Raw genomic sequence first — 23,747 nt, 5'->3', positions numbered from 1 at the left:
CCTGTCTTTTCCCAGGTTGATAGCTTAGAACATTGCCTTTGGCCTAGAAAAAATGGCTAGATATGTGCTCTATAAATAGTGGTTATCCCATTACTCTGGCTGCAATTTAAGTATATGAGGAAGGGTGTTTCTATTTTTATTTTACATATTGATTTTTTTTTTCAAAAGAACCATCAGAAGGTGGATTCCTGATCTGAATACATTTCCACTTGTATTTTGATTTCATATGGAAATATGAGTGAATAAACCTAAATGAATCTGTTCTACAGTAAAACAACTTCATGATGAAGCACAAATACGAATTAGAATAAATAAGTGCTAAAGGTACATTCCTCTTTCTCCTTCCCTACCTCCCACTCCCAGTTTTAATGTATTATCCAAGGTTCTGCTGGCCTATCTTTTTTATTAATATTAATTTGGTCTCAGATCACTTTCTATAATGTGAGATCTTTTGACATGTTAATCTAATTTAATCTCTTTTGTTCCTTGAAAATAATTTTACATCAAGAATTTCAAATAAAAATGGGCAATGACTAAAACCTGGATTGCTTCCAAATGTTTAATTAGGTACCAACATGGGTTGCCCCAACCGGGCCTCCAACCAGAAGTTGGAGGAAGACTTGCTTGCAGGTGTCCCTTGTTCCATCCTGCCATTAGAAAAGAGCTTCTGTGTGGGACTTCTGGAGAATGTAGGGAGAAGTGAGGTTCTCTGAACCCTGTGTTGGGATTGTCAGCCCGAGCAGGGTCTCCTCTTGTACCAGGACTCCTGCTTGAAAACAGAGGGTTCCATCTCTGGACAGAGCTCCTTGAACACTCAAGAGAGGATGCCCCCTTCAGGATGGTTGCTCCAGGGTCCACCCACATGTCATCAAGTCAAGAGAATAGATGATTGTCATGAAGACAAGAGCTGGACTATTGCCCAGACTGTCACCACTGATGATGGACAAGGTATTAAGAGGCATGAAGCACTGCTGTGACTTCCCTGACCCTCCACTTAAGGGGATCTCTCTTTCACTAGCTGAAATAGAAGCCCTCCTTGGTGGGTAGGCAGCCTCCATTTGCAGGATCACACTGGCTAATGTATCATTTGATGCATAATGAATATTAAAGTAAGGCACTGGCCTTGGGTTTTTGTCTTTCCTAAGCAACATCTACAGTGTATGCAATAAAACCACTCCTGGTGCTTTGCTTAGAGCCACACTTCTTTGCCTGGGCTGCAGGTGGACTCTTTTGGTGGGCCTTCTGGTGACATAGAGGGGAGGGGTCACCAGGGGTCACCTTGTCATTACTGCTGCCCCCTGGTCTGCAGCCCTCTCTGTCTTCAAGCTTGGTCTATGAGCCAGCTTGGCAGGACTCCTGGTAAAATTGCAGCATTCTGGCCCATTTGAGAGTCTGATGCTGTCTCATTCCTGGGGTGGGTCCAGCAACTGCATTGTAAGAGGCTCCCCAGCAGATGAGTAAGTTTTCCCAAGTTGGAGACCCACTGCATAGGTATTGCAGGACTACTCAGATTCACTAGCTTCTTTGCTTTTATTTCCTCTTGTGCACCTCTTTTGTTTACAAACGTTCCATGTCTTCCCATGTCTCAGAGTAAAGCCTTCATTCCTAATCAGACATACAAGCTGCCCCATACTTATAAGGCTTCTTCTCTGCCCCTTGTCACACGCAGCCTCCATGCCTTCGACCAGCCTGCCACTGTGCTGGAAACATCCTTCGCTAGCCTCCACTACTAGCCTGGGTTCCTTCAGGACATCATTGGGCTCCCTAGACCCCCGCCCAGCCAATACAGGTTATTTTGTGAGTTCACCCTCACCCTCAAGTGGACACTCAAGTGAAACTACTGTAGCCGCAGACATGGCAGCTTCGCCACATGGAGTTGATGCTCAGTATGTGCTTATGAAAATGAGCCCTGTCTTTTGAGGTTTATGAAAATGAAACCGGCCTGAACCCCGTGGTTTCAGAAATAGGTAACGAAGTGCTACCTGGGCCGCCCGCCAGGCACCATTTGGCCTCCAGGAAGGACTACAGACTTTCTTAACCCTCGGGACACGCCCCCCTCCCCCCCCCCCCCCACTATCCTTTGGGCCTCATGGGCCCCGCCTTTCCACGTGCCACCGCCCCCGGGTGTTATTGGCTGTTCTGCCCTGAAGTCTTGTTTATTAGCTCGTGACTAGGAGGTGGGTGAGGAGTTATCGGCATATCTCTGAGTTCATTGGTTCGTTAATCCGTCAATCATACGGTGCCGGCTTTCTTCAATTTTCATTGGCTAGCGAGTTCAGAGGAGGGATTCGGCAGTCGCCCGGTAATGGCGGATGGTGGCGGCTGGCGGGTAAGTGCTGGGGGCGCCCGGGAAGTGGGGGGAACCTACTCGGACCTTGTGACCGGATTATCCGAGCCTTCTTCCAAGGAGGAGGCGGGATGGGCATCTGGGCGGGCGGCGCAGAGGCCTCCGGCTCAGGCGAGCTTCTCACTGCAGCCGCCGCGCCCCTGCGAGACCTACAGCGCTGAATGGAAGCTCTGCCGCAGCGCGAGGCACTTCCTGCACCACTACTACGTCCACGGCGAGCGGCCAGCCTGCGAGCAGTGGCGGCGCGACCTGGCCAACTGCCGAGAGTGGGAGGAGCGCCGGAGCGCGGAGGCCCAGGTGTGCCAGGGAGCCAGGGGTGGCGCTGGGCCGAGGGGGTGTATTGCTGAAGCGTCCGAGTGCACGGATCACGCCCTTCCCACGTTCCAAGCCCTGAGACGCCGGAGAGGAGTACTCACTGGGTCCCTCCTCTTTTTGTGCTTCCTTTCTTTTGAGAAATACGAAAAATTAGCATATCAACGGGGCTTTCATACATTGAAGACAAAGGAGGAGAATTTAGAGTTTGGAGGGAGAGAGTGTTAGTGTTCTTAGCAGGCCTGCAGAGAAGGGGATATTGGGAAGGCCTGAAAAACCAGAAACCAGCCTTAAGAACCTTCACCCAGACCCAGGCGGGCACATCTGAAGAACAGAAAGAAGGTCCAGGTGTTTGGAGCAGAAGGAGGGTGGGCTGTAGAGAGGTAGGGGGTGAGGCTGGAGAGGTACCAGGTGGTATCTGGTGGGGCTTAAAAAAGGGTTTAGATTCAAGTGTAAACGTGTGCTGGGAAGCATGACTTGATTTATATCTTTAAAAGGTCAGTCTGACTGCCATGGTGGGAGAATGTATTATGGAGGGGCAAAGAGACCAATGAGGAGATAGTTCTAGTTTTCCATTCATTCAGCAGATACTTATCATGATGGGAGCTCTTAGAGATACAGGAGTGATGAAAACCGAGCCCCTGCCCTTCTGGCACCTTCCGTGCCTTAGAGCTGTTTTTGGTTGGGGAGATGGAGAGAAGCTTGAAGGTGCAGTGCTCATGGGAAAGGGGTGAGGGCCCAGCAGGACTGGGGACTGCTTCAGCATGGTTAAATGTATGTGATTATTGAAACAGACAAACAGATATGGAAACCAAGCTCCTGTATAAAAGTGATGACAAATCCATAAGTGGAAATCAAAAAATTTTAAACAATAGCTTATAGCCTATATAGGAAGAGGTTAATGACTTTTTTTTTTTTTTTTTTTTTTAAGAGAGAGCTCATAGATCAGTAAGAAAAATGGGGAGTGCGTGGGTGGCTCAGTCATTTAAGTGTCAGACTCCTGGTTTAGGCTCAGGTCATAATCTCATGGTGTGGGTTTGAGCCCCAAGTCAGATTCTGTGCTGACAGTGTGGAGCCTGTTTTGGATTCTCTCTCTTACCCCCTCTATCTACCCCTCCCCTGCTTGCTCTCCATCTCTCTCTCTCTCTCTCTAATTAAACAAACATTTAAAAAAAGATTAAATGGGGATTATTTCAGAATAGAAAAGTTTGGCAAAGGGCAGGAAGAAGGAATTCATTCAAAAAAATCAAATGGCCTGGGATACAAGGTCAGATGACCAGTGGTTTCTGCCCAGTGACACATCAGAAGTGTCTGTAAGGATGTGGAGAAGCAGGGGTACTTGTGCAAGTGTTTGTGGAGTGTTACGTGTTCTGATTATCCAACAATTCCATCTGATTATCCAAACGAATACCTTTTGACCCCCTAGTTTTACTTCTGAAAGTCCATCCTAGGGAAGTAATTGGGTAACAGTGCACAGTTAAAAGTTTAAAATATCCATTGCATCACTATTTGTGATAGCACAAAACCTGAAAGCATCCTAAATGCCACTAATAGACATTTAACCAAATAACTTCCTCCAAACAGTGGGGTATTACATAGCCATTAAAAAGAATAAATAGCGAATCTATCTGGGCAGGGAAAGGAACCTGTAGTATATGGTTTAGTGAAAAACCGAGGAAGTACAGTAGCCAGTAGATTATTCCATCATCAGGGAAATGTGTAGCATTAAAATTTAGTTCTAAAATTGTGTTGAGGAAGCTGTGAATTTCACCTCAGTTCCAGAAGTCTGGGAGTTTTTCATGTTCTTTGCATTGCTGATTGCTTTTTAAACAAGAACAAAAACATTGAGACAGTTGAGCTCTAGCAAAGACAATTAGAGAAGGTGAAATTATATGTATAAAAAGGCTAGTAGAACACCTGGTGCCTACCAAGTGCACCTTTCATGGTGGTAAGGTACTGCCCTGTGTTTATTTGGCAGGGAGCAGGTGCGGGGAGGTGCGGGAGAGGCAGAGAAAAGCCTGCTGGTTGAGTGTCACCTATTATCTTTCATCTAGATTCCTCCTTGCCTGTCTGGGGCTCCCTGCTCATGTGTCTCTTGCCTTACCCTCCCCACTCTAGCCACTCTTTCAGACTCTTGTCTCTTCTCAGCCCCATTCTGGTCTCAGGAGGTAAACCTGATTAAGTCGACCGAAAGCATCAAGCCCTGAGACCCAGGAGAAGACATTTTAAAATTTACTCAAATTATGGTGAACTGCACAATAGTTTTTCACAGTAGCTTGGGAGAAAGTATGATCTATATGTGTGTGTTCTAATACGGAACAATCGCCAAGGTTTATTAGGTGGAAGCAGCCAAGTTTGTCTGACTTGTGTTTGGGAGGGTGCTAAGGAGGAGGGAGGTTCAAGGGCCATGTGAGCCAGAAGTGATTGGGGTCTCCTTTGCACAGCAGTCCCTCTGTGAGAGTGAGCGTGCGAGAGTCCAGGCTGCACGGAAACACACCCTCGTGTGGGCCCTGAGGCAGAGCCCTCCTGCAGACTGGCACCTCCCTCTGCCACAGGAGGAGAAAGACCAGTGACGAGCACTCCTGAATGGCTTCCCCTGATCTAAGTGGGGCTATCGCAGGACCCTAAGGACAGTGACTGGCCAAAAGAGTCTAGTCGGTCCCTGAGAGCTTCTACCGCCTAGAACACAGAGCCTGAGGTCTCCAGCCCTACTTGCGCACCCTTCACCTGCATTCAGAGTGAACTGAACCTGAACTGCACCTGCTGCTGCAATGCTCTGAAAGACAATTTCACCCACTGCACAGCTTCCAGGATGCCAGACACCACTGCAGATCCCAGTGAGCAGCCAGGTCAGGCTGGTTCGTGTTCCCCTCTTGGGGACAGCAGCATTCTCAGGTAAACTCTTGAGTGGTAGCCCTGACCCAAGTGGTCATGTAGGGGGATCAGAATGAGGTAGCTAAATGGTTGTGTTGTAGTGAATGCCTTTCCTGGTCCTCGATTTGGTGAAACTGCATTGCCAGCCCCTGGTGCTTACACAGAGCTACAGCCCACTCACTCAGTTCCTCTGCAGACACAGGTGGGGTGTTTCTTCTCCTACGAGATAGGCCTCTTGAAGACTCTGGTTTTTAAGAAATGCACACAGGTACAGAATACATAAGCTTGCGTTAAAAGGGTTCATAGACTCTTGGCTTAAGAAAGCCAAGCCCGAGACACAATGGAATTTTGGTCTCTTTCCTTCAGAATATCCCTTGGTCATTTTTAGAAAATGTAGATTATATCAAAAGCCATTTCACATATTTTATTCCAAACAAAAGCTGACCATTAAATCCACAATTTAATAGTTGAGATTGTTAGATTTAGCACCTGACATTGTTGTACTGGGAGAGTTTGGGGATTTTGTGTGCTTATACTCTTGTAGATGTTTTAAAAATATATGCATATGAACCAACAAGAACTCTAGTTCTTGGAGAGGTCTTTTTATTACTAATAATTTTGCATCTTGTGGCTGCATAGCAGGCCCCATTGTATGGTGCTGAGGGTGAGGCTGGCCCTGTGCCCAGCACCCTCCCTGCTCCTTCCTGGCCATTGAGGCCCACCGCATTTTATTTATTTATTTTTTAATGCTTATTTTATTTTTGAGAGAGAGAGACAGAGTGTGAGCAGGAGAGAAGCAGAGAGAGAGGGAAACATGGAATCCGAAGCAGGTTCCAGGCTCTGAGCTGTCAGCACAGAGCCCGATGCGGGGCTCAAACCCACGAACTGTGAGATCATGACCTGAGCTGAAGTCGGACACTTAGCCGCCTGAGCCACCCAGGCGCCCCGGGCCCACCGCATTTTAGTACTTCTTCACGACTGGGCCCCAACCTGGCCAGAAAGGACATGTTTTAACTCCACCATCTTTTAACACATTCTTCGGGGCAAAATAATCCCATCACTTCAGAAAGGCATACATTAAAGAAAACTTTGCCTTTTCATGTGCATTTTCTCCTTTGCTATGCCGAGTCCCTGTGACTGCATGTACCTGTAAATGTTAGGGGATCTGCGCGTAGGTCCTCAGTAGCCTTTCCTGAGTGTGTATGTACTTGTGAGTGGGGGGCGAGGGGAGAATGTGCACACAGGTCCCCAGTGGTCCTTCCTTGTGACTGTATACCTGGGAGTAGTGAGGGGTGTGCACATAGGTTCCAGTAGCCTTCCCCTGTATGTTTGTACCTGTGAGGTGAGGGGGGGAGTGGTGTGCACATAGGACCCCAATAACCCCTTCCTGTGTGTGTATGTACCTGTTGAGTGGTGGGGATGTGTGTACACAGGTTCCCTATGGTTCCTCCCTGTGTGTGTGTCCTTGAGAGTGGTGTGGGTGTGCACATAGGAGCCCAGGAACAGAGGTGAGTATAAAGAGCCCATCCCAGGGTGGGGTGCCTTCACATCTGAGTCAACCAGGGTATCTCTTTTGTGGTGTGGCTACTTTCTGGAGCATTTCAGGCCAAGAAGGAGAGGGAAGGCTGCTGGCGATCTACGGGCATTCTCTTCACTCGGAAACATAAGGGATATTTGAATTTTCCAATCTGCATATGATCCCTTGGGCTTCCTGGGGCAGGGCTGCAATAGCAGCCAGCAGTCCTGAAGGGCTCACCTCAAGGGATCCACACTCTACGTGCTTCTTTAGGGCCGGGGGCTGCCTGCCACTGACTGCTCTGTTAAGTCTTATTCCTTCTCTGCTACTCAGTGAGTTCCACGTTGACAAATAATCATCATTGCGCAGAATGTTCCTACACCTGCTCCTGTGTTCACCCTTCACAACATCTGAGCACCTGCTACATGCCAGGATTGCAGTCTTGAAATGGGCAAGTTACTTCAAAGAGTTTTAGTTGAGTTTAGGAGACAGACAAAACATTTAAACATCATTAAATAAGTCTAAAGTAATGTTAAGTGCTGTGAAGAAAATAGAGCAGGATCTCTTGCATGAAACCCATAATAACAAGGGTTTTATGATCTGTACATACTTTGTATACGGCATATATGGTTGAAACAAGTTTCACAAAACAATCCTTGTATAGTGTGTGGTACACTGACATTTTCAGTTCTGTGCCACTGAAAATAAACTGCACATGTGGCAACTTGGGTGAAACTCAAGGAAACCATGCGGAGTTAATGGATACATATGATAGTTCCATTTATGTAACATTGGTGAGATGATGTAATTATAGATGGAGAATGGTTACTGCTGCCAAGGGTTAGGGATGGGAAGAGGGATGTGGATATGGCTATTAAGGGGCACACAAGGGCATTCTGTGGTAATGGAACCTTGACATATACAGAGCTGAATGTGTGATGACATTTTGTAGTGCTAGGCATACACACAGATGATTGCAGACATAGTGGGAAACCTAAATACACTCTAGGCTGTACCTATGTCAGTCTCTGGGTACTGACACTACTTGGTGTTTAAGATGTTGATACTTGAGACTGGGAGAACCACACACAGTCCCTCCCTGCATCCTTATTTCCAACCTCCTGTGAATCTGTAACTACTTCAAAATAAAAAGTTAAAACTGCTGGCCATGACCCCATGAATTGATTATATAACCTAGTGGATGAAAACCGTTCGAAAAGCACTACTACAAAGCACCTGCAGTGGGCAGGGAGGTGGGGAAGGCAACATCAGAGCCCAGACTTGGATTAAGAGGCTTGAGCCTTGTGGAGAAAGGGGCACACAGGCCACAAGGAATAAGCAAGTGCCATGTGCAGACCAGGGGAAGGTGGATGGGGGGCTACTGTAAGGTGTAATCAGGGTGGTCAGGAGCCAAATGCCTGACCTGGCTTGTGCTTCACAGAGCCCTCTGGTTGCCTTGCAGAGGAGCTTGGCAGGGGCAAGGGGAATGCCCACATGGAGAGATGAGTTGGCTGTTGCAGTGGAACGGGCAAAAGTTGGCAATGGCGTGGACCTCAGAGGTAGCAATGAGGTGAAAAGTGGCTGGATTCAGTGACTGGCTCATAGGTAGAGCCAAAGAACTTAGAATCCTTAGGCAGGTTTTTCTCCGGTAAAAACATTTATCTAAGTAAACCAGAAGTGAACCACACACTAGGAAAACCTGAAGTCTTACTCGATTGTTTCTCCCGTTTATCAGCACTAAGGTAGTGAAGAACCCAAAGCTTTTCTGAGGTGGCTATGTAAGTCACTAGCAGGCTCTATTTGTTCACTTGACCTTCACTATTTATGGCCTGAATTGTGCCCCCCCCCCCCATTCCTATGTTTAAGCTTTAACTCCAAGTATGTCTGAATGGGACTTTATAGATAAGATGCTGAAAGAGGTAATTAACTTAAAATGCGATCATTAAAGTAGGCTGTAATCCAATTTGACTGGTATCCTTATTAAGAGAGGCACAGAAGGATGATGACCCTGTGAGGACACAGAGAAGGCAGCTCTGCAAACTAAAGGAGAGAGGTTTCAGGAGAAACCAATGCTGCCAACCCCTTTGATCTTGAGAGTTCTGGCCTCCAGAACAACTGTTGTTCAAGCCTCTTGGTTTAGGGTACTTTGTTCTGGCAGCCCCAGCACATTAATACGTTCACTGTTCTGGACTAACAGCACTTGAATAAGAGGGGTGCCATGTGCTCCTAGGGGACACAGCAACTTTAGGTGTGTCCCAGGCTTGCTCCAGTCTCTTCAGCCTCCCTTCCCAGCCTAAAACCCAAAGCTGGCCCTGCCAAAGATACGAGGAAACCCAAGTGCTCCATCTGCCCCAATGAGAAGGTTCTGCCTGTCTGCACAGGCGTGCCATACACAGTACACAACCTGCACATCCTTCATTTCTCCTTGAGGTACTTTGTGCCTCTTGCTGGTGGTGTCTGCCCCACAGGATTGGAATCTTTTTACTCAAAGTCTTGGCCATTCACTCCCCAATACCAGACAAGGAAGGGTAGCATCTCTCACCCCCATCCATTCTCAGGTGAATTAATTTTGACTCTAACATAAAACAGACACTTGATTAAACATTTATTCACAACGTGCTTGAGTCCTGTTCTGGCTCTAAAGGCAGCCTACAGCTCTACCTCTTAAACTCCACCTGTGTGTACACCTTGGTGATGTCATGGTACCTGCCTTCAGGGGGCTGGTAGTTGGAGACTGGTGGCGTGTAATCTGGCCCTTCTTTTTCAAAGGGGAATAAATTGGGGTCCCGCTTGGTGGCCTCCGCATGTAGCTCTGGGGACAGGACATGCAGCTCCTGCAGAGCTTCCTGTTGGGCCTCAAGCATGGACCTGATGGCATCTCTCTCCATCTCATGCTCTCGATGCTTGTACAGGGACCACTTCTTCAGAAGCAGAGCTCTCCGCTCACTCTCCTCAAAAGGAAGCTCCATGTGAGGCCGCTGTCTGGGAACACACAAATCCAAAGGTGTGAAGTTGGGGATCACCAGTGTCACTGGCCAGGCAGTCTGGGTGACTGCATATGACCCAGCCCTCCCCACTGCCAGAAACAGATAAGACTTTGAGAAAAACATGGAAGTTAGGGACAAAGTAAAGAATGGAATGTTGGTGTAACAGCTGTAACTGACGCTGGAAGCCAGTGCTATTTGCTTTATGTGGACGCAAGAAACAGTGATGCTCTAAGAAAATTGGCAGCACTTCCTCTGCCCCAGGCTGAGACTACCTTTGGTGAGAGGTGACTTTTCAGTGAAGTGGTGTTATGAAAATGGACACCCAAATCCCAGGGAGTCAAGAGCCCAGATCAGCCCACTAGAGTACCAAAAAAGCACGTGCCATGTCCCGTAGGTATGGCAAAGTGCTACTTTATAAATGGTACACTTTTTACAAGGCAGCACACAACAAGCCTACACACAACACATGCCAACTATGAGCATTTGTATCATAAAGCTTGAGGCTAAGTGTTTTCTACCATCAAGATGGGGCAAGGGCTGCAGACCCAAGACCCAAGTCATCAGTCATACAGCTAAAACTCCTCTTGCAAGAAAGCAATATGAACTGGCTTATCAAACAGTTATTCCGAGTTTCTTTCCCATTTCAGCCATTCAAGAGCACCACCAAAGAATGCTTTTGTCAACTGAGGTGCCTGCGTGGCTTAGTTGGCTGGGTGTCTGACTTCAGCTCAGGTCATGATCTCGTGGTTCGCCAGTTCAAGCCCTGCATCAGGCTCTCTCCTGTCAGCACAGAGCTGCTTGGATCCTCTGTGTGTCCTCCCCCCCCCCCCCCCCCCGGCTTTTGTGCTCGCTCGCTCTCTTGAAAATAAATATTTAAAAAAGTAAAAAAGAATGCTTTTGCCAACTCCCACAAGACAGTCAAGGAGAAAAGGACTCAGTCCAGGACCTAGTCACCCCACACCCACTCACCCCTTCCTGTCACAGGCATGAAATGCAGACAAAACTAGCCAAAGATGATGGAACTCTTTTGTCCTGAGAACCTCAACCCTAGAGGACCCTTACCTTGCTTTATCCAAGAGCTTCACAGGTGTTATAAAATCTTCAATGGGGATTAGCTCCTGGCTAGCTTTCTCCAGTCGTCTGATTCTCTTTTTCAAACGGTCCTTTGCTGCTTGGTCTTTTTTAGGATCTACCTTTTTCTTCTTTCTCAGAGGCTCTGCTCTAATGGAAAAGCAAACATTAGACATTTTCCTCTTCAGGCTCAGGAACATGCTGAGACATGGCACTAGGTGAAGTGCCCTGAACTTATACTGAGCTCTCCACTGGGGAAGGAACTATGCAAGGGTCTAACTTCACCAATGGAGTGTGTAAGGGAGATGGCCTCCAATCCAGGATCCTTGTGAGAACTGTGGGTACTGTTAAGCCAGGAAGGGCTAGAAAAACTTCATATGGCATCAGGATATAAATTAAAAGTACTCATCTTTAGTGTTGGGTTCAGGTGTGCCTTGGGGTTGCAATGGAAACTGAAAATACTAAACGGATGAATTAGAAAATCATTATGTTATAAATGGATTTGTGATTTTTTATTAAAAGTGATTTTAGTAAGACTAAGACAGTATAATAAAAGTGGCGTGTCCCTATTTACTTTTCAGGATTTCTTAACAAATTTCCCCATCCTAGAGCATTGACAAAAGTCTGATGTACTCCTGAGAACATATATCCTCTGGTGATAATATACTACTAAAAATTAAATTCTCTAGCATCAAGACTGAGCTTTGTGAATCAAGTCCCTAGAAAGTATCCGGACTCCTAGGTGGGAAATCTAGTCCTCATGCCTCTCCCCACCTCTCCAGGGAACCAGAAATGGAAGGCCCATGGAGAAACAAGTCTATGCTGTGTCCTTTAAAACATACAAGAATCCCTCTAAAACTAATTTTTATTTAAACCACTTTTAAGTTAAATTTTTGTTTTGTGTTTACAGACAGCAGTGTTCCACATATAGAATGCTGAAAGACAGAAAAGCATCTGCCAAAATTTTACTGAGAAAATTTGCAGGAAATTAATTTTGCAAACAATGTCCAGTGGTCTCTTGCTTTCTTCTGTTCATATGCACATCAATCTCCCGCTGACACCCCCAAAGAGGTCAGGCCCACGGTAGTTTACCTCATGGGAATGAGTTCCCAGAAGGAAAATAATGAAGCTCGCTGGTGGGTGTCTCTAATCTGTGTCTGCCAAGTTCCCAGAAGCCTGAAAGAGATAAGATATATAAATGTCTGATTCTCCCCACTGAACAGGAAAAAGGGAAAAAATTATGATACTCAAAATCTGGGGCCCTTGTAACTATTGGATGTGACGACGAGGTCAATGTGGGAGACTTCAACCCGCCCCCCCCTCCCCACCCGTTCACACTAGAGAGCACTTGGGCAGGGTCCCTGCTCGCCAGGGTCCTTGGTTTTCCAACCACAGGAAGAGGCGCGATCAGCTAGCTCCTCCCGAAGATAAAGTGGTCAAGAGTGGTCAGGGAGGGAGCGCAGGCGAGGCACCCGCCCGAGACACTGCTGAGGTCCGCACTCACCAGCTCCCCGAGCGCAGAGCGCGGGCGGAAGCTCTCAGCGCTGCGACAGCCATGGCCCCTCTGGCAGCCGACCGGCTCCTTCCGGGCGCACACCCTTGGCTGTCCGTCCCGCCGTGCGCCGCGCAAAGGTCCGGCCTTCCCGTGGCTCCGCGTTCCCGCGTTCCGGCTGAGGAGGGCTGGATTGCACCTGGCCCGCCCCCGACGTGGCCCCGCCCCGCACGTCCCGACGACGCGCGGGCAAGCTCTGAGCGCTTAGCGCCTCGCGTGACGTCTTCCTTTCCGCCTATGTTTGCGGCGGAGAGCCCTCCCCGGCTGAGGGCACGACCCCGCCAGTGGTTCCCCTAATTAGTCGGCCTGCGCCCCTGTGAGGGCCAAGACCCCACAGTGCAGCCGGAGTGGCCGAGAGGGCGTCCTTCTGGGTCCAAGTGCCTCCGTCTGTGAAAACGGCCCCGATCTTCCATAAACGCGTTCGTCTCGGCATCCCCCTGACCCTTCCCGGGACTAGTTCGTTCCCCCGTATTCGTCTGAGCCCGGGGCTGCGGCCCCTGCCGGCAACAACATCCCGGCTCTGGCACGTGGCTTGGCGCTCTCGAGATGCCCAATAAACGCGTGTTGATGAATGACGGAAGCTAGCTAATTAGTCGGACTCGGAACCAGCGAGGTAGAGAGCTGGAGAGAGGCCGTTCACGCCATCCTGACCCCGCCCGACTCCGGCGGCCCGGGCTGCAACTCGAGGCCCTGTTCGCCTGCCGCACTCTCAGCCGACCCCCTCGGCGGGAGCCGCGCCAGGGCGGGCCCCAAGCGCAGCCAGCCTGCTTTGCCCCTACCCAAGAAGGAGCCTGGCGGCCCCGTCCGCGCAGGGAGCGGTTTCCCGCCGGGGCGATTTGGCAGGTGCGCGCCGTGACTTCCGGCGTTGCCCGGGAGCCGCCGGAGGAGGAGCGGCGCAGGGGATGCGGCTGTGGCGGCGGCGGCGGCGGCCGAGCGCGGGGGGCGGCTGTGGCGGCGGAGGGGGGCGCGGGCCGGCGATGGCGCGGCGGCGCTGAGGGCGCTGGGCGGGCGGCGGCCGGAGGGCGGCGCGGGAGGAAGCAGCAGCGGTGGCTCCATGGCCCGGGCGCGCTGAGGGACACGGCTCTCGCCTCAGCCCAGCGGCGGCGGCGGCGGCGGCCGAACAATGAAGCTCCTGAAGCCGACCTGGGTCAACCACAATGGTGAGTGCGCGCAGTGGTCGCGGAAGGCCGAGCCTGGAGTGGGGTCGGGGTCTAGAGTATGGTCAGAGCCGCGCACAGGCCGTGCCCGCCTCGTCCCCCGACGCGCCCGGTGCCCGGTACCCAAACCGCGGGGTTGGCGAGAGCGGACTTTGTCCTCGGCACGGGGAAGCCGGCGAGCTCGGGCACGTGCTCCGCTTGCCCTCAGCGAATCCGCCTTCACCCCTGGCACTTACACTGAGCCCTCGGTCGCCCACCCGTGGTCCGTGGAGGAGCCGCGGCCTGCCTCCGGGGAGCGGCCCTGGGCGCCAGCCAGCTCCTGACATTCGTCTGCATCAGCCAGGATGTGCTCAGATGGTTCAGTGTCTAAAACTGGGGCCCAGTCCCCCTTGTGGCCTTTCAGTGGCAGGGTGAACACCTGAAATATGCGTATCTCTGCCCTGGTGAAGGGGCTGTTACTGCCAGGATCTGGTGACAGTGCCCCCATTTGGGGGACTGTGGCTCGGGCCCCAAGTCCCACAGCTGAACGACCCACGTTTGTTCTGTACTGAGACATCAGGGTGACTTGGGTTGGAGCTCATAAGGCGAGTGGTGATCTAGGAGAGGGCTTTCCTTAGCCCTGTGGCAGTGGCTCCAGAGCACACTCTTGGGGAACAGACTCTTTCAATCCTCTGGTTGCGTACAGATAAGCACCCAAAACTGGTAGCACAGTTTGTCATAGTTGTACTTGATTGGCACACCTGCTGCAGGAATTGGCCTTTGCTCTCCAGGGAGGTGAGGAGAAAGAGCCACCCCCCTCCCCAATCTCCCTGCTGATAGCACTGAAGCCCAGGGAGCACTTCTCCAGCCTAAGGCCTGAAGCCCTGATTCCAGGCTGTCTCTGCTGACAGGAAAAGGGTCACCCTGATTCTGTCTTGTTCCTCATTTCTACTTTGCAATGCGACTAGAGGGAGCTAGTGTTTTCTTTGAGAGCAGGTAGAAGCCCCTTTTTTTATACATGTGTAGCTTTTTAGTTTTGAACTTAATCCCAGGATGTTTTCTACTATTGCAACTGAACTGAACTGAAACTGTATGTCCTTACAGTCAGAAGTGCTCTTTCCTTCCATCTTCTTGTGTGACATTTTTCTTATTTTTCAGTGTCCCGATGAGGTCACCTTTTTTGTTGTTGTTCCCATTTCTCCTGTTGTATTCCACTTGATGTGCCCTGTCCCTGTGGGTTTACGTGTCATATTACTCACCCTCCAGCCCCAGCCCCTGCCCCTGCCCCTGCCCCTGCCCCAGGGCAGGGCCTCATTCTGTATTCCCTGCTAAACTCAGCAGTACCTCCCACACAAAGGGTATGTGGTAAATATTGTGTACAAGAGGTATGCTGAGGTTTCCATAATTTACAAAGACACAATTAGGTTTACTGTGCATGAAAGCAAAAGTGGTGAACTTGAGTTTCATTTCTCCTGTGCTGATCTCCAAGAGCATTTCCTGATGTGTAGCGTGTAGATCTTTCCCTGGAGAATTGGGCAAATGTTCGTTAATTATAAATTATGGTGCTTGTGAGTCAGGAAAGGAAACATTTTGTTATGAACTAGTTTGCTGTGTAAGTGAAGATCTGAAGGAATTTTTATTTTAAAACGCTTTGTCTAGATCAATTTTTGTGTATGGTCTACCCCTCTTCAGTCTCTTTTACTTCTTGCCATATAATTTCTAACTTTGTGATAAACTCCTTTGTAAGACACAAGTTTTATGCTATGTAAGCATAAGTATGTCAAGATGCTTAAGCGATTAGGTACAAATGAGAGAGAGTCTGCAACCAGGCCAGCAGCCAAACATCCCAGCCTGGCAGAGTGGGCAGAGCAGTGGACTCTGGCCTCTTGTTGCTATAGTCTCTCTCTCTCCATGGTCCTAGAATAGAACAGGATGATATCTGCTCTGCTTTCTTCACAGTACAAATGTGATCTTTGGTTGCAAAGGTAGACACAAAAGGTAGACACAAAAAAAGGTAGAATATAAAGTGCTTTCGAAATCTAAGAGACAATAATAAATTAAGACTGGTGGGATAGGATATAACTTTCTTTTAAAATATCCTGAAATCAACCTCTGTCTCTTCAAGTGTTCAGAAGGACTGTCAGGGTAGATTACCACTATCTGAAGGACATGATAGTGATCTAGACCACTACTGAGCAGTCTTTTAAAGACTGGTGAATAGTAGTTGCTGCAGGGAACAGGGGCTGCTTAGCCAGAAGCCAGAGTTGTGGCTAGCGGCCAGTAAAATCACACTTACTTTGGATTAACAAACCCAAAAGACCGTGGTGCTTTGGAGAGTGCATCCTTGCACTTTCTGCCTTCCTGATGCTGCATTCATGTCTCCTGACCCGTTCTGTGGCTTGAACATACTTTTTCTGGTGTCTGAGAGTCCAAAGAGGGAAGGAGCAGAGAGCCCAGCATATTACCTGTGGAGGCAGAATCCATTCACACATGGTGGAGAGGACAGCTAGAATAGAGCAGGTTAAAGGCAAAGGAAGAAATATCTGTTGGCGTGTAAGCATTCTTTTGGTCTCCATCTTCCTGGTTAATAATATTGGTAAGAACTTTTCTCTAAGCTAGGTTTCTCAACCTCAGCACTATTGACACTTTGGGTCACATAATTGTTGTGAGGAACATACTGTGTGTTGTAGGATGTTAACATCCCTGGCCTCAATCCATCGGATACCAGTACCACCCCCCACCCCCAAACACACACACTCAATTGTGACAACCAAAAATGTCTCCAGACGTTGCCGGTATCCCCTGGTGGCCAGAATCACCCCCAGTTGAGAATCACTGCTTTAAAGTGACCAGTAAATTAATAAATCTTGAGGTGTGTCATATCACAGTGAAATGAGCCTTGAACATGGAATCAGACTGGATTCAAGATACCATCATTTATTACCTGTAAATACTTAGGCTTGTGACTCCACTTCTAGGCCTTGATAAAGTTGAGGAAATGTAAAGATTTGTTCCTGTTATTTCACCCTGTACTCAAATATGAAAGACTGTCTTAAATTAAGATATATAATAAAAGCTAATAATATTTATTACTTACATAGGAGTTATGTACCAGCCACTGTTTATACCCATTTTACTCTGTGTTCTTGGATATTGTATTCCATATATATTTAATTTTATTTTAGGCTTGGACAGAATAAGGTTCATTTATAAGTTAGGTTAGTTTGTATTTTAGAAAATTTCATGGAAATTCATGGTTCTTGGGGTGCCTGGAGGGCTCAGTCAGTTAAGCATCTGCTTTTGATCTTGGCTTAGGTCATGATCTTATGGTTCGTGGCATTGAGCCCTGGGTCTGGCTCTGCACAGACAGCATGGAGTCTGCTTGGGATTCTTTCTCTCCCTCTCTCTTTGCCCCTCCCTCCACATGTGCATGCTTTCTCTCTCTCAAAATAAATAAATAAACTTAAAAAGAAAAAAAAGAAATTCATGGTTCTTCCCATCCCTGGGCCTTTGTTCCTGAGAGTTTCTGGAATTTTTCACCCCTGAGCAGATAGCGTTCATGCTCAGCTCTTCAGGGAAGCCCATTCTAACCAGAAGGGCCAGGACTGAAAGAACTCTTGTCCTCCCTTGGCCTCTGGCTCACACTTTGATGGCATTGTTGTAAAAAGGCATTTGGCAAATTTCCAACACTGGGATAATTTGTCAGTTAATCACATTGCTTTATGGTGTATGTTTTTGCTTCTGCCCTTTAATTGGATTATTTTTCCCCCTACCTTATGTCCTTTCAGAAGGGATTTCAAGACATCTTCCTGAGACATATACTGCATCTGGGTGAAAATAAATAAGTCAGCTTGAAGGAGAAATGCAAGCAGGATAGTACAGTAATGAAGTCAGCAGCGGGTGTGGAAAGGCCCTGCGTGGTTGCTAGAGGGGCACTGCAGACTTATCTCTGAGAACAGCCTGGGAGGGATCCTAATGGTGATATTTTATGATTGCAGTGGTCGTTAAGATAAGCTTTGCAGTTTGTTTACGTCAGGGGTTCTCAAACAGGCCAATGTCTGGAAACACTTTTGGTTGTAAAACCAAACAGTTGTAAAACAACTGAAGTGGGGGTGCTACTGGCATCTAGTAGGTAGAGGGTGGGACTGCTGCTGAACACCCTACAGCATGCAGGACATTCCCCCATAGTAAAGAACCATCTGGCCCAAAATGTTAGTGGTGCTGAGATTGAGAAACCCTACTCCACATAAGAACTTTGTTTTATTTTGTTTTTTTAAATATGAGAGAGAGCACGCAAGTGGGGGAGAAGGGCAGAAGGGAGGAGAGAGAGAGAATCTTAAGCAGGCTCCATGCTCAGCACGGAGCCTGATGCAGTGTTCGATCCCATGACCCTGGGATCGTGACCTAAGCCAAAATCAGGAGTTAGTCACTCAACCAGCTGAGTTACCCAGGCACCCCTAGATAGAACATTTTTATTGTTATTTGACTTTTTATGTATTTGTCTCATGGTTCCAACTAGAGTATAAGTTTCGTGAAGTATAGTTTCGTGAAGTATGGCTCCAACTAGAGTATAAGTATAGAGTATAAGTTTCGTGAAGACGAGAATTTTATCTTTTATTTTGAGTCAGATAGTCTTGTTCTTGAATCTCTGTGCTCTGCTGCTCACCAAATATGTGTTACAGAGGTTCTTTTAATTTCATTTCCTGACTTGTTAAATGAAACCAATAACACCTGCCACCTATCAAGGCTCAGGAAACCCAAGCTCTCTCCATAACTCATTGAGTTATGCCTGAAGACAGTAGGTTGATTTAAAAAAAAGAACCAGAATACATTTGAAGAAGATTCAGAAGAAAACTGGGTGAGATTTTAACTTAGATAATATACATGTGGATCTTTCACTTATTTATGGATGAAACTTTGAGCCATTCTGGAGAGAAGATCCATGGTGATCAGAGGTAAATCAGGCTACTCCTATATATGGAAGGCTGTGTAGTAGGTGGGAGAGAAGGACGTACAGACTACATTCTACGATGCAGGTGGAAACCAGGAGCTACACGAGTGAGCCACAATAGTGCTGGGGACAAGGGCCTTGTTTGTGGGTGAGCCTTGATGGGGTTGGATTGTGGTGGTGGAAAAGGCACTGCTGCTGTGGAAGTGTCAGAAGGAAAAGCCTGGGGAAGATCGAGAGCATTTTATGAAAGGGAGTAGATGAAACAAACAGATAGCAAGTGGTTCAGAACACCTCTGGCTTAAAGAAAACCCATTTGGGTCAAACCTTGCTGCTTTTGAAAGCCATACCTGTTTTGATGCATTAACTAACCTAGGATAGACCAAATCACAGGGAGGCTGCCCTGGCTAGAGCTACTATAATGAGAGACAAACAAGAGGCAGCAAGCCCCATTTGAAGGCCAGGAAAAGACCTTCATAGGAGTGGTCTCTAGGTCTGCTGCATCATCCATCAGAAGGTCCTGCACAAGAGAGGCACTCAGTGAATTCATCCATTCAACAAATAATGAGTACAGATTGTGTGCCAGGGGCTAAGTGCTGGCAATGTAACAGTGAACCAAGCAGCATAGCAGGATCTTTTGAGGAGCAGCATGTGATGCATTTAGCCAGTGAGACTAGAAGGGCTATCTGCTGGGAGCATCCTGTCTAAGCAGACAGGGAGAGGGAGGAGAGGAGCACATGGGGGAGACAGCAGACATCATAAACAAGCAGTTGCAGAGAACATTAGATGGGTGAGTATGTGGAGAAACAGCCGACAGATGAGGAGCACTGTGGTAGGGTTGGAGGGTGGGAGAATTTTTTTTTTTTTAAGTTCATTTATTTAATTTGAGAGACAGCACCAGCGGGTGAGGGCAGAGAGGGAGGGGGACAGGGGAAGAGAGAGAGAGAAAGAGAAAGAATCCTAAGTAGACTACGCTGACAGTAGAGAGCTCAGGGCTCGAACTCATGAGCTGTGAGATCATGACCTGAGCCAAAGTCAAGAGTGGGATGCTTAACTGAGCTAACCAGGCACCCCAAGGGTGGGAGAATTTTAAGTAGAGTGCTTTGGGAAAGCCTGAGTGCAAAGGTAACGTGAGCAGACTGTTGCAGGAAGCAGACTCTTAAGAGTGAGAGGCCTGGCATGCAGAATTATTAACGGAGGGGCATCTGGGTGACTCAGTCGGTTAAGCAGTTAAGCGTCTGATTTTGGTTCAGGTCATGATCTTGCAGTTCATGGGTTCGGGCCCTGCATCAGGCTCTGTGCTGACAGCTCAGAGCCTGGAGCCTGCTTTGGATTCTGTGTCTCTCTCTGCCCACACTCTGTCTGTCAAAAATTAATAAACGTTAAAAACAATTAAAAAAAAAGAATTAATAGGGGAGTGCTGGAAGCAGGACTGGACAGGGAGAAGGTGAGTTGAGATGCAAGTGCAACAAAAGCTGCAGCTGACCTTGTTAGCTCTGCAGCTAGTCCTTGTGAATTGTCCTGAATTGAGGTGAAGGGCCAGTCTTTCCATTTCCATGTCCACAGTCATTGGGCACAGGCTCTCTTGAGGAGGGGACCTGACCTTGGTCAAAGCAGTTCTTCCACTGAGGTCAGGTCCCCTATGGAGAAGGTCTGAGCTGGGAGCTTTCACAGGCTGCCAACATTCCCATAGCTGGGAGCAGGTGCTTCATTCCTGGAGGGAGGGGGCCTAGCCAGGTACCACTGCATCTGTGACAGGCCCCATGGAGGTGAGGAAGGCTCCTCTGAGGGACGAGCATTACAGGCAGAGAGTACTTGCCTGGCAGGTTTGAGGAATAGTATGGATGTCTTGTGATTGGAGCTGCACATGGACAAGAGCACCAAGGAATGAGGCTGGAGAGAGCAATGGGCTGACTGGGAGGGCCTGGTGGCTGCTAGGCCTCAGTTCACAGTGCCTTGTGAGCAGAGGAGTAACATGGTCTGACTTGGGTCTTAGAAATCTCCCCTATTGCTGCACGGGGACTAGGATGGGTATTGGGGCAAGGGAGGAAGCTGAGAGACCCATTAAAAGGCAGTTGCAATGATCCAGGCAAGAGATGACTGTGGTTTGGACCAGGGTGATGATAAAGGAGTGATGATGGAGGTAATAGTGCTGGTGAGAAACAGCTGGATTCTATATGAGTGTATACGTTTTTGGTATAATTTACATACATTATTTTATAAAATTACAGTGAAGTGTACAGACAATTTGTATACAGACAATTGGATGAATTTCGGCAAATAAATACACTCTCTAACTCATTCCCAACTCAAGATACGGAACATTTGCACCTCCCTAGAAAGTTTGAGTTACAGATATATTGTGAAGATAGTCACCAGGGTACAATGTGGGATGTGAAATGGAGTGACTCCCAGGTGAAGGGCAGGGTTGCTGTCCAGTGAGATCAGTAAGACTGTGAACAAGGCAAACAGAGAGGAAGAGCCAGGATTCAATTAGAGGAGGTAGACCAAATGAGGCCACCACACAGGGCCTTCCCCAGGTGCCCATTTAAGTAGCTTCTTTATCTTCTCCCTTTTGAAAACACTATAGAGTTCCATCCTAGAACTGTTGTTAAGGAATAGGACAATATTTTGGCTAGTTGCCATATACAATTATACTAGGATACATCTTATGGTGTATACGTGTTTCTAGATAATGAAGCATTTTGTGATTGGGTATTTTTAATTTGTAAAATTATTTTTTTTATCACAGTAATATCTGTTCAGTTTAGGAAAAAATAGAAAATGCAAAAAGGAAAACAAACATATTGCTAAAGCTTTTTAAATGGTCTTTGAGACTATTTGGAAAAAAATAACTGGGTGGCTTGGTGCTTTTTAAAAAAACACACACGTTTTATTTAGTGTACAGAACACATTGCAAAAGTGTCCGCATTCTTTAAGATCTTAGCTAAATCCCTGATACCATGGCAAATTCAGTATTTTTATTGTGTAGCCTCCCTTCAGATCTTGCATTGCACATATAACTGGAGTAATTAAAATATTGCTCTGCATTTTCTACTTAAATATTATTGTAGGTTTGTTATTTATATTTTACTTTTTTAAAAATGGAGATATAATTAACATGGCGTTAATGTTTCAGGTGTACAATGTAATGATTCCATGTTTGTATATATCGCAAAATGATAACCATAATAAGTCTACTTAACATCCATCACCATACGTAATTACAGAATTTTTGTCTTGCAAAGAGAACTTTTAAGATAGTAAATCTTTCAAGTATGGGATACAGTATTATCAACTGTAGTGTTATTTTCTTAATTGTTAAAGCTACGTTTTCCTCCCTGTGGGAACATTGTTTTTAATTGCTTTTAATTTTCTAATGGAACTGTATAGAAGAGATTATTATGTTTACAGAAATCCATTTGCAGATAACTTTTAAGGAATTTATCTGTTCTGCAAAAATAGAGGAGAAAAGAGTATGAAGAAATAGATAATGACTGTTACCAAAGCTTCCTTGATTATGTATTGGCAAACAGTACTGGAGAAGTCAATGATATACCTGTCACTTTCTTCTTTAGTTTGTGGCAAACACACACACACACACACACACACACACGGTTACATGATTTCTACAGCTTCCTTCCTGTGCTGTTTTGAATCTCTCAGCCACCTGATACCTGTGAGATGTCATTGTGGTAGTGCTTACTTAAGGAGACTGGAGGAGAAGTTTTTGTGGTTGAAAGCAGTAGACCTAACAGCAGCAGATGGCTTTGTGAGCCAGCCAAGACCGTACTTCTACTTGCAGGTGTTTGGTGACATCTGAGTCCCCACTTCAGGAGATGAGGAGCCTGCTTTTCACAGATTGGGATGCTAGTGATACTGAAAGTGTTTTTTGAATTTTGGGCCTCTGCTGTAGGCTTTCTCCAGCCATTAACAAGTATTTATTGAGTGCCTACTGTGTGCCAAGCTACAGCTCTAGGTACCATGGTGACTCTGTGACTGAAACACAAAAATTGCTGAGCTCTTGGAGTTTACATTCTGGTGGTTGGGGTGGACAAACATGCAATAAAGGAAATTATACAGTATATAAAAAATTGTTAAGAAAAAAAATAGATGAGAATTGGGAGTGGTTGTGCCAAGTTGAGGAGTAATACTTTCAACTAGGGTGATTAGAGCAGGACTCAGTGAGAGGGCAACATTGAGCAAAGACTAAAAAAAGGTGAGAAAGGATTGTGTGTGTGTCTGGGAAAAGAGCTTCCAGCTGAGGAAGGAACCAGTGCAGGGTGCTGGGTGGAAGCACACCTTCACAGTCTAGGAACAGAGGGGAGGCCTTGGCTCTGGGCCAGTGACTGGTGAAGAGGCAAAAGATGAGGCCAGAAAAGCCGTGGGGCTGGTGGGGCCATTGTGCTGGGCCTGTTGGTTCCCCTGTCCCAGGCATGGTCTTAGCCAGTGGGTAGATGACAGGTTAGAGTAGGTTTGAGCCGGAAGATCAGGAGTTCTGTTGTAGAGAAGATGAAGATGAGATGTCTGTAGACAGCTGGATAGAGGAGCTAGCTGCACATTAGAGCGCTTAGGTGCAGAGAGATATTTGGTTGTAGATGTAAAAGTGCATATTATCACCTGCAGAAGGAATCAGTTTTATTTGCAACCACTTATGTTTTGATATTTTCCTTTTACTTTTATATTACTACATACATACACGCACATATTTAAAAACAGACCATATATATGTGTGTATTTATTGAGATAGTTGTAGATTCTCACACAAATGAAATAATACTAGGAGATTCTTTGTACACTTTGCCCAGTTTCTCCCACTGGTAACATTTTGTAAAACAACAGTATAATATCACATTGACATTGATATTGACACAATCCATCTCTTATTCAGACTTTTCTACTTGTATTTGTATTCATTGGGAGCGGGGGGCGGGGGGCACGTTAGTTCTATACAGTTTTTCACCTATGTGGGTTCATGTATCCACTACCATAGTAGACACTGAG

At 47.1% G+C, this 23,747-nt stretch overlaps 2 protein-coding genes across 4 annotated transcripts in view; one reads left to right on the top strand and one right to left on the bottom strand.

Annotated features, from left to right (window-relative positions):
- Nucleotides 1–2,195: 2,195 nt before the first annotated feature.
- The window catches only part of LOC131490529 (protein HIRA), a 103,970-nt gene continuing 82,418 nt past the window's right edge, over nt 2,196–23,747 (top strand). For 2 of the 3 annotated variants that reach the window (XM_058692975.1, XM_058692977.1), the window contains exons 1-2: nt 2,196–2,329; nt 2,477–2,644. In XM_058692975.1, the coding sequence (XP_058548958.1) occupies nt 2,509–2,644 (136 nt within the window). In that variant the 5' untranslated portion in view covers nt 2,196–2,329; nt 2,477–2,508. Of the gene's footprint in view, nt 2,330–2,476; nt 2,645–13,682; nt 13,820–23,747 lie in introns of those variants that run through there. The other variant, XM_058692976.1, reaches the window with a different exon arrangement.
- MRPL40 (mitochondrial ribosomal protein L40) lies at nt 9,638–12,781 on the bottom strand. The gene is made up of 4 exons (XM_058692980.1): nt 12,612–12,781; nt 12,200–12,283; nt 11,099–11,257; nt 9,638–10,031 (listed from the first exon to the last, which is right to left on the bottom strand). The coding sequence occupies exons 1-4, from the start codon at nt 12,662–12,664 to the stop codon at nt 9,707–9,709; spliced, it is 621 nt and encodes a 206-aa protein (XP_058548963.1). The 5' UTR covers nt 12,665–12,781; the 3' UTR covers nt 9,638–9,706.

This window comes from Neofelis nebulosa, chromosome 11 (assembly GCF_028018385.1).
Source record: "Neofelis nebulosa isolate mNeoNeb1 chromosome 11, mNeoNeb1.pri, whole genome shotgun sequence".
Lineage (NCBI taxonomy): Eukaryota > Metazoa > Chordata > Mammalia > Carnivora > Felidae > Neofelis > Neofelis nebulosa.
This window is presented reverse-complemented; position numbering and strand designations above follow the sequence as displayed.